Genomic DNA, 11,425 nt, shown 5'->3' with positions numbered 1-11,425 from the left:
CCTACCCCACGAGGTTTATTCCATTTTATACGCAGGTTTGCGAATGAGATTAAGAAGTGGCACTCTATAGAGATGGTTATGATCAGGATATAATGCGGACATAGCAAGAACTGTGATACAATGTAAGTAAAGTATAGTGAGGAAACGACTAAAGATGTGACATGTTCTATATGAATAAAGAATGAATGCAAGTGTGAAACCAGCAAGCGAGCCATGGGGCAGTAGATAAGAAAGCTTATAAGGCCTTGTTAGAAAAATTCAGCATAGAGGTTTCGCAATGACAGAAATGATAGCAAGAAAACTTGAAAAAGGAATCAGAGAAATGTGATATGGCAAAGTAGTAGTAGTTTGTGATTTTATAATCGAGAGCATGAGTGATATCTTTAGCTGGGTGTAAAAGACCAAGACTACAGAAAGATGAATAACGAAATAGGACGATTGTTAGGAAAAGGATCAACACAATAAGGATAAGAGGGGATGACCAGAATGAACAGAATAAGTTTTGGGAGTGAAGAATGGATTGCACAAAGGTAGTATATTCTAAAGGACAAAGCGGTACTAAGTTAAGAATACGGTTCCTCATGCGAAGAATAAAGGATTGATTATAAAGCGGGAGGTAATAAAATAGATTGAGGAAGAAAGAGTGTAAGGGAATAAGTACGGGTATAGAAATTAAAGGAAATATGCGAATTATGTGCACTTAAGAAGTAGTCGTATTATGAGAAAAAGAAGATGCATCTCCTACAAATATCCTATACCGAGTTAGAACGAGTAAAGTATATGAAGTAATGAGTTGAAAAGAAAAAGATGGCCATGAGTTATGAGTTTACCGTACGACGATAAAGCGATAGAGCAAAGCTATCATCAACGACAAATACAATATGATTATGATTGGTTTTGTAATCAATGTTGAGTGCAACACAAGAGTAAAATAGTATGAGGCATAATGGGTATTAGTTGCGCATGAGACTTAGGCCCTGGAAAACAAAGGGTTTACAAGTGAACTCTGAGTATCGAAGAATGGGATAAGCGACACTCCATGAATGGTATGGATAGCTAGATATACTACTATTTTGAGTATCCCTATGGGACAGAAGTTATTACTTGGAGCAGACATAGACATTGACTCATAACTAACGGTTGAGCTAAGCAAAACACATCCTTGTTTGGATTGCGATGTCGGTTGTATTACTTGATTACAAAAACTGCGAAAGGAGTATGTTAAGATTTCACACATGAATTGCCGCGGCTATAAAGTATGGAAAATTACATGAATATGAGGCGGTATAACGAGGGAATTGAGGAAAAGGATATATGAATTCAAGATTTGAAATTGGGGAAACGGATTATATAATGGTAGAAGTAAGACCCTTAAAGGGGGGAAGCGAGTGAGGAAAACACCAGTATACAGATTGAAACGATGAATCTTAAGATGTGATAGATATATACTCTAAAACGAAAAGTGAGAGTGATGCGAAAAGGAGTCTAATAGCTAGTGAATAAATGATCAAGAATTGAGCGACTATCTGAGACTGTACTGTAAATCATTCGTGAAGACCTTGAACAACGTGACATTGAGAGCAAATAACTCAAGGGATATTGTAAAAGATAGCGATGCTATACTAGAATAGAGGCAAAGGCACTAACGGTAGAGTCGTTGTTAATGATATTGTTGTTTATAAGTGACAATTAAGAAGGGACCTAAAGTTTTCTATAGTAGGACATAAGATGTGATAATCAAGGGACAAATAAAAGAAAGAAAAGAGTATGACGAGATAAGTTACTACCGATAGGCAAAAGAGTTTTGGTATGTATGACACCGAGCCTTGTCATGTCCGGGTATGCGAAACCACCGAACCTTCAAGGTCGGGTATGCCATGGATATGAATATGGACATGAATATGTATACGAATATGGATACGGATATGGATATATGTATATGTATATATATGTATGTACACGAATCACGCCAGAACGGTTATGCAACTTGCAAGTATGTACATGTCGCAAATGAAACCAATTGGGTACTTAAAAGTGGAGTAAGAGGTAAGCAAAAATAGTGTGGTCATGATACTCCGGGTCATATTAGGAAAGTGACTCACTTATATCACTTGAAAGGATATTTCTGAGGAATCGGGGAAGTATTGCACCCGAGAGTCATTACTAAGAAGAAAACTCATTTTCAACTATTCAAAGGGAATGTTATAGATAGTGCGTGCTAGAGGACTAAAATGATGGCTCCCAAAAGAAGTTCGAGATGAAACGCTGTTGCCCCAGGTGTGCAATGCAATACTTTACTTTTAATGCTTTTGGTTGTGTATGGCCATACTGTGGGTTGTGATATTGTAGCCCTGAGTGGAAGTTTATTTTGGAGCGTTGTGAGAGGATGGTAGTGCTATATTAGAGGGGAAACTCTGACGAAATTTTCGTAGAATCCCTGATAGCTTAACATTCGAGGACGAATGTTTTTAAAGGGGGGAAGAATGTTACACCTCGAAAAAAATTTCGTTCATGCACAGTGAATGGACTAACGAAGGGCACGAAGTATATGATGTTTTGATAAGTAAGAAATGGCACTTGATGATCCTAATTGAAATTTCGAAGGCATTCAAGGTATTAGAAGGAAGTTTGCCAAGAAAGGCAAGGTACACGTTATGTATCGGAAAGGATTTATGAGTAACGAATTAATAATGACTTAATGATGTTTTGGAGAAGAGTTATGACATCCCTTAGATTGTTAATGAGGTGATAAACAAGTGTCAAGAAGGTTCCATAAGGATTGGAGATCAAACGAGTGGACGAGATCAAGTTCGGAATGAGCGCGTATTATACGGCCAAACATGCGGCCGTATAAAACATACGGACCGTATGTTCGGCCGTATAATCAGCCCTTGAGTGAGCACCCCTCTCTGGACCAAATCTACAGCCATACATACGGTCAGTATAATTTATACGGACCGTATGTTGGTCCGTAGAATACGGTCAGGACTGAATTGTGTTATTAATAAGGGATTAAAGTTTCATTTTATTTCATTTCCCTTTCAATCCACTTATCTTTAGAACATCTCTCTACATTTCTACCATAATATTTCAAGAGATATTAGTGTTCAACTTCATCAAACCAAGTCAATCAAGTGTAAGAAACCCATTAAAGTTCGTCCAAGACAAGGAATCCTAAGTGAAGGTGAAACTAGGGTTTGCTCAAGTGAAGTGTTTGCACCCAAGGTTCATTCCTACACCATATAAGGTAAGTTTTATGGTATTTCCATGTTGTTTAAGGTATTTGAAAGTTGAAACACTTGGATTGTAGAAGGAAATAGAAAATGGGTCATGAATGTGGGAATAGTGTCACTTTTGAGTAAATGTTTGGATTGAGTCATGATTCTTGATACGTTATGATTATAATCATGTATAAATGATTTTGAGAACATGGGATAGACGTTGTATACGTATGAACGTAATCGTGTGTTATGACCATGAATATGGATGATTGGAAGTGAATTGAGAAGTAAGGATAATGAAGGTGAATAAAGGCTATTGTTATGATGTTGTGAATGTTATTATTGATGTTTGGGAATTGATATGTAATATGAGGAAAGTTGTATAAACAAAGGAAATGCTGCCCAATTTCCCTAGCTTAAGCTAAGCATGTTCAGGTGGTCGATTAGTTAATGTTAATGCGAACTCTCTTGAAGGTAACAACGCGGGCGTTGAAGGAGAACAAGCAAGCGATAGAATAGCTAAACGAAAAGGTATGTAAGGCTAGTCCCTTCTTTCTAAGGCATGACTCCTCCTATTTTTCCATGATTTTCCTACATATTTGAAATTATGAGTCTACGATTATAAAGAGCTTCACATAAGATAAAGAAAAGAGATACGTTACGAGCATGACAATACGGATGATGAATCTAAGTCTAGAAGTCCTAAACGCTCACGATATGACATTCCTGCGAAGCTAAGGATCCTTTTATGATTTCTATGATATCATTTTTCCTACCTCTCCATGAATCTCCTACATTTCAGAAAACTAAGAGTCTATGTTCATGAATAGCCAAATGAGATAAGAGATACATTATGAGTACGACAATGATGATGATGAGCTTAAGTCTAAAGATTCTAGAGTTCATGATATAATGCTTCTACCAAGCTAATGATGTTAACTATGATCCATCGATGTTTTCCTTATGTGCACTCACCTTAAAACGTTAGTCCCTCCAAGGTGAGATATAACGATTATGATTACTCCATAACGTAATCGGGGGTTACGACCTTATGTCACCCCAACATAGCTATAGTTGCCTTCAAGTTCTAATGTATGTTTTGATGATAAATGTATAATGATTCTAAGTCATGATATGCATATGAGATGAATGATAATGATAAGTCTATGATATGTATGATGATATAATTCCACCGCGCCTAAATGGCCGGACATGTCACCGCGAAGGCGGGCTGCTTGTGATTCCAGCGTGCCCAAATGGTCGGACATGTCACCGCTAAGGCGGGCTGCTTATGATTTCACCGCGCCTAGAAGGCCGGACACGATCACCACTAGTGGGCGGCATATGATGGTTACCCGGATGTGGGTTAACGATGATGATGTATGATCTATGGTATACGTATGATACGCTTATGTATGATATTTGTATGAAATGTATCCACACTTAAAAGTACGCAGGTTATATCTTCATCCTATCCCTTATGATTTCTCTATTATGTTCATTTCATTCTTGCCTTACATACTCAGTACAATGTTCGTACTGACGTCTGTTTTCTTTGTCTCGTGTTCATGCCCATGGAGTATGAACGAGGAGGTGACCCGGTTCTCGAAAGAGTCGTCTTGCCTGGCCTTGAGAGCACTCCATTATTCCGGTGGTGCCATTGCTTATTGTTTTGTGTATGTGTATTTTGGGCACGACGGGGTCCTGCTTGGGAATGAAGTGCGCCTTCTCAGTTTGGCCATCGTTCACATGTTGTATCTCTTTGCTTACCTGTCCCGTCTAAATATCTAGTACTCTAGTAGAGATTCGTAGATACGTATGTGTGGGTAGTATGGTCTCACAGATTCGCATTGTATGTATGTATATATATATATATATATATATATATATTATTTTGATAGCCGTAGGGTTTATATATATAAGGCAAATATGTTTCAAGTAGAAATGGTTCTTAAATGAGTATAAGCATGAGATTAATGAATGAATGCATGATGTGTATGAATGAGTAATAGGATGAGCGGTGCTCGGTGGTTAGCCCCGGGTACCCATTATGGCCCTAGTCGGGTCGTGACAATTGAGCCCTACTCAGGATGGAGGTTATTCTTCGATGGTGCCATTAATTACAAAGGTTCAGGAATCGAGGCGATCTTGATATAAAAAATCGGGCAACATTAACCTATGGCTGCCAAACTCAAATTTCGATGCACCAACAACATGGAAGAGTATGAGGCCTGCATCCTTGGCCTCAGGATGGCATTGGACATGGACATCAGCCTGTTATTGGTCATAGAAGACTTCGATCTGTTGATCCATCAAGTACAAGGCGAATGGGCGACAAAGAATGCTAAGATCTTACCTTACGTAAACCTTGCACACAGGTTGTGCAAGAAGTTCAAAAAGATCAAATTCAAGCATACGCCGAGGGCTCAAAATGAGTTTGTCGATGGTTTAGCCACCATAGCCTCATTGATTTAGCATCTTGAAAGCAGTCACATTGATCCGCTGGAAATAAGTCTGAGAGAAGAGCACGCCTATTGTTTCCATGTGGAAGCAGAGCCAAAAGGTAAACCATGGTACACTGACATCAAGCTATATTTAGAGAAAGGAGAGTGCCCCGAAGGCACCACGAGTAATCAAAGGAAGATCATCCGAAGAATAGCCAATGATTTCTTCTTGAAAAAAGAAATACTTTACAAACGGACGCCGAATCTAGATTTTCTCTGAAGCTACGAATCTCTTAGAAGAGGTACATGCTGGGACCTGTGGATCCCATATGAACGGTTTCATGCTAGCCAAGAAAATCCTTCAAGCAGGTTATTACTGAATAACAATAGAAGGTGACTGCTACAAATTTGTGCAAAGATGCCATCAGTGTCAGATTCACGGAGATCTCATCAGGGTCCCACCAAGTGAACTCAACATCATGAGCTCACCCTGGCCGTTCATCACTTGGGGCATAGATGTCATTGGACCTATCGAGCCTGCAGCTTCGAATGTGCATCGATTCATTTTGGTCACCATAGACTACTTCACTAAATGGGTGGAAGCCACATCGCACAGATCAGTAACAAAGAAAGTACTAGCTGATTTCATGCGGAACAACATCATATGCCGCTTTGGCATACTCGAGTCCATCATAACTGATAACAGAGCGAATCTGAATAGTCACCTGATGGGCATCTGTGAGCAGTTCCAAATCACTTATTGGAATTCAATTGCCTTCTGGCCACAAATGAATGGAGCTGTAGCAGCAGCCAACAAGAATATCAAGAGGATATTAAGGAAAATGACAGACAATTACAAGTGTTGGCATGAGCAATTGCTATATGCCTAATTGGGATATCGTACAACTGCCCAAACTTCAACAGGGGCAACTCCGTACTTGCTTGTTTATGATAATGAAGCATTCATACCTGCTGAGGTCGAAATACCATCACTAAGAATCATTCAAGAAGTAGAATTGGACGACGCAAAATGGGGCTAGGCCAGATACGAGAAGTTGGCTTTGATCGATGAAAAGAGGATGGTTTCCGTATATCACAACCAACTCTACCAACAAAGAATGGCACGTACTGTAAACAAACGAGCCAGAGCTCGACTTTTTCAAATAGGGCAAATGGTACTCAAGAGAGTGTTCCCACATTAAGATGAGTACAAAGGGAAATTCGCTCCCAACTGGCAAGGCCCATATATGGTCCGCAAGGTACTCTCTGGAGAAGCAATAGTACTAGCAGAGATGGATGGCCAAGATTGGACCAAACTGATCAAGTCAGATGCAATCAAGCGGTACTACGTGTGAATACATGCTTTTCAGTTGTACTAGCTATTTATTTGCTTTTAATAGTTATTTCTTTGCTTGTAATCGTTTGTAATAGATTAGAAAAAACAAATGATTTCCTTTGTAATATGAACTACGCAATGACCTGACTTCCCCACAGTGGGATACGTAGGCAGTACGTTTGGGACCAGGTCGCATTATTAGTAAAACCAAAACTCAATTATTTTATTCTGAACTACGTTCGACCTGATTCCTACTTTGACAGAATACATAGGCGCTTTTTGAGCTCGGTCGTACAAAGTGAAAAAACCAAGAAACCCCTAGGAAGCTTCAGAGATAAGATTTCAAGGAGATTTCAGAGTGGCCACGAAGAGATTGCCACACATTCCCAACTGGGGCAGAAATTTTGGGAGGATCTCAAAATTTCTTCTTTCAACAAATCAGCTTAAGGGTTAATCAATTCAACACCCTAAACTGGGGTAGAAAATTTTGAGGTGACCTCAAATTTCCTACAGCAAGACTCAGCGTGAGAGTTCGCTAGAGCAATAGGTAAATTAAGGCAGAATTTTTGAGAGGGTCTCAAAAATTTCGCACAAGAAAGCCGAGGCTCCAACTGTCAAACGCAGCAAAGAAGGAAAGGATTCTCATTCAGAAGCACATGTCATGACAACCAACCTAAGCAATCTTTGAATTTGAAAAAAAAAAATTATAAATCTATAACTTATGATCAAAAATTTTGAAAATGATTTTTTCTTCTATGATAAGATAAATTCATCATTCAAGACCAAACCAAGAGCATCAGACTCAAGAGAGTAAACCATGCTGGCAAGGCCAAGACACAGCCGGAGATAGCAACATGGATCAACTTTATAGTAAACTGACATTTTTCTGATGCACGTCTCCAGTGTCGTCAGGAGGATGTTACACTTCGGAAAATTTCCCCTTAATGTACATTGAGTGGACTAACGAAGGATATGGCGTATATGAGGTTTGGAAAAATTAAGAAATAGATTTGACGATCCTAATTAATATTTCCAAAGACATCCGAGTAGAGGAAAGAAAGTTGCTAAGGAAAGCGAGTTATAAGTTAGTGTGTCGGGCAAAACTATGAGTGTTGGGTTAATGATGCCTTAAGGATGTTTTGAAGAAGAGTTATAACGTCCCTTGGATTGATAATGAAGTGATAAACAAGTGCCAAGAAGGCTCCATAAGGATTGGAGATCAAACGAACGACAGGAACCATTCCGGTGGAACTGTGAGTTCCACGACCATGTTCCACGGACAGCACCATGATCCACGGACCGTGGATATGTCCGTGGAACAGCCGGCAGAGAAGATGGCTGGTCATTGGTCATGAACCACGACCGGTTCCACGCCAACAAAGGGTTCCACGGACCGTGAAGCTCGTCCCGTGGAAGTCCCGCCGACTGGATTCATTCCAAGTCTTTAAATGTGATCCCATTTCATTTTATTCATTTCCATCAACGACTTCACCCTCTCAAGACCTATAGAATCTTCTCTATATTTCATCCATAAGAAAACCAAGAGAATCAAGGATCCACAACAAAAAACCAAGTGAATCAAGTGAAGGAAACCTCTCTAAAGCCATTCAACTCAAGAAATCTCAAGAAAGGAAGGATAGGGTTTTGGTGGAAAAAGTGAATTGTCATCCAAGGCTTATTCCTCTATCATTTAAGGTAAGTTTCATGATCTTTACATGTTGTTTGAAGTATTATTAAGATGAAACACTTAGATTATGAAAGAGTATGAAAAATGGGTTATAAATAGATGAATAATGTCATTTTGGAATAGTAGTTGAAGTGAATCATGAAAATGGATAGTTGGGTGTTATAAATGCGTTATAAATGATATTTAGAACATGAAAATAAGCATTGGATACGAAATAATGCGATGATGGACTTTAGTCATGAATATGGAAAATTGAGGTGAAATTATGAAATGCAAATCATGTAAATTAATGACGATTGTTGTTAGTGATATTGTGATAGTTGTTATGGGCGTTGGAAGTGGATATGGAATATATGAAAGTAGTATAAACAAAGGAAACGCTGCCCAATTTTCTTTAGCCTTAAGAGGCACGATTTTGTAATTGCCTAGCTAACGACGATATGAACTCTCTTGAAGGCAAAGACGAGGGCGTTAAAGAAGAACGAGCAAGCTATAAAGTAGTTAAACGACAAAGGTATGTAAGGCTCAATCTTCTTTCTAAGGCATGAATCCCATGCACGATTATCCTCCTTCTTCATGAACTTCCTATATTCCGAAAGACTAAAGGCCTACGCTTATGAATAGTCATATGAAGTAAGAAATACGCTATGAATATGATAAGGATAATTATAAGTTTAAGCCTAAAGATTCTTGAGTTTACGATACGATGTACCTACGAGGTTAACGATGACAATCATGAACCATTGATATTCTTCCTTATATGTACTCACCTTAAAATATTAGTCCTTCCAAGGTGAGATAGGACGCTTATGCTTATTCCATAACATGATCGGGGGTTGACGACCTTACGTTACCCCGACATAGATATACCGTTAGAGGTTACCCCGGACGCGGGTAACGACATGAGATGTATGTTTGAGGAGATGCTTGAGGTTTCGTAGTATAGTGATATGAAAAGGGACACGTTTGGGATAATGGATATGATATGTTTATGTATGATATATGTATAGAAAATGTATCTATATGTAAAGGAGTACACAGGTTATATCCTCATCTCATAACTTATGATTTCTTGTTTACGTTCATTTCATTCCCCTTCATATTCCAAACAAATTCGTACCCACGTTCGTTTTCTCCGGACGCCGTGTTCGCCCACAGTAGGGAGGGGGACCCAGGCCCATCCCTTGGAGCCCAGTAGCCCATTTGTGAGCACTCCATTTTTCCGGAGGTTATTGATTACTTTTGGGACATATATCTATATATCCATGATTTCGGGGACCCCCGAACCCGTCCCGTCTATAGTTCAAAAAAATTAGAGAGGCTCGAGATACGCATGGGGGTAAATGGTCCCATAATGTTCATGTATAGTAGTATATAGCGATATGTATTATTTTCGATGACCCAAAGGTTTATGTTTATAAGTAAATATGTTTTCAAATGGGATATATTTCGAATTTGAGATAGTTACGGAAGAAAGGTTAGGGTAATGGGACGAGTGGTGTTCAGTGGTTAGCCCCGGATACCCGTCATGGCCCGTAGCTCAGGTCGTGACAGAGGACACCCCCTTTTTTTTTCATAACCCTGTCGTATTTGCAACAAGTAAAAGATAAATTCGCCCAACAAGATTTAACCCAAACTAATAAAAAAGGGGTACAAAAGGGGTCAAAAAGCCATAAAAACGATTATTATCCACAGGGGTTTTAAAGGGGTCAAAATGCCACTAGGGAAAAAATCTAGCCACAAGGCCATAAAATGACCAAACGCCAAAGAAATATCGACCGAGGGGCATGACAGGACAACCACATCCACCAAGCAGGCCGCTGATACAAAGGACGAAAAGGAAGACAAAGCCCCAAGGGCCATATCTCGTCACTTACAAAATGCGAGGGGCCCTTCATTCAAAAAACCCATGAAGGCCATTCATATAAACCGGGTACGGGGGTATTTCATTCATACAACCGGGGGAAAGCCATTCATTCATACAACCACCAAGGGCCCTTCATATAAATTGCGAGGGGCATTTCACATATCAAACCCCTAGGCCATTCATTCATACAACTTGCCGTGAGGGCCATTTCATTCATAAAAATACTGCCGCGAGGGCTATTCATTCATACAAACTACCGTGAGGGCCATTCATTCATACAAACTATCGCGAGGGCCATTTCATTCATACAAACACCGCCGTGAGGGCCTTTCATAAAAAGCCCAGGGCCATTCATTTAAGAAGAACCTAAAACCATCAAAAACCAAAAAATGGTAAAAAACAAAGACGCAGTCCAAGGGTTTAATTGCAAAAAAAGGTCGCAACAAAGAAAAACCCAAAAGTGTAAAAAAACACACCAAAATGGTAAAAAGAAAACACTTGAGGTCCACCACAATATTACCCAAGTAAAAGAGCACCCACCAAGGAAAGGGAAAAAGGCCGGCCAAAACCCAAAATTTGACAACGCAGAGCGTACGTGGAACTTTATCTTAGGGCCGGCCGAGAAAAGGCCCCAGAATCGTTCGGAAAGAGAGGGCCACTCTACATCACATACAGCCACAAGATTTACTTTTAAAGTTTTTTATTTGCCTTTGTTTTGTTTTTTTTAAAACCGAAACCAAACCAAAAACCCAAAGGACTCCCCCATTGGGTACCCTTTTTCTTTCGAGATTTCCCCGGACTTGATTCCCCGCCAGGATAGAGGGGACTCAATACTAGAGATCCCAAACCCCAAAAAATCCCCGTTTTTTA

The 11,425-nt window shown here is 39.5% G+C and overlaps 1 protein-coding gene across 1 annotated transcript; it reads left to right on the top strand.

Moving 5' to 3' along the window:
* Positions 1-5,399: 5,399 nt before the first annotated feature.
* Positions 5,400-6,555, top strand: LOC132031981 (uncharacterized). The gene is made up of 2 exons (XM_059421819.1): positions 5,400-5,599; positions 6,084-6,555. Exons 1-2 carry the CDS (start codon positions 5,400-5,402, stop codon positions 6,553-6,555), a joined length of 672 nt encoding a protein of 223 aa, XP_059277802.1.
* Positions 6,556-11,425: the final 4,870 nt, after the last annotated feature.

Source organism: Lycium ferocissimum, chromosome 9 (genome assembly GCF_029784015.1).
Source record: "Lycium ferocissimum isolate CSIRO_LF1 chromosome 9, AGI_CSIRO_Lferr_CH_V1, whole genome shotgun sequence".
In the NCBI taxonomy this organism is placed as follows: domain Eukaryota; kingdom Viridiplantae; phylum Streptophyta; class Magnoliopsida; order Solanales; family Solanaceae; genus Lycium; species Lycium ferocissimum.
The sequence above is the reverse complement of the archived record's forward strand: the minus strand, read 5'-3'. Positions and strand labels throughout refer to the sequence as shown.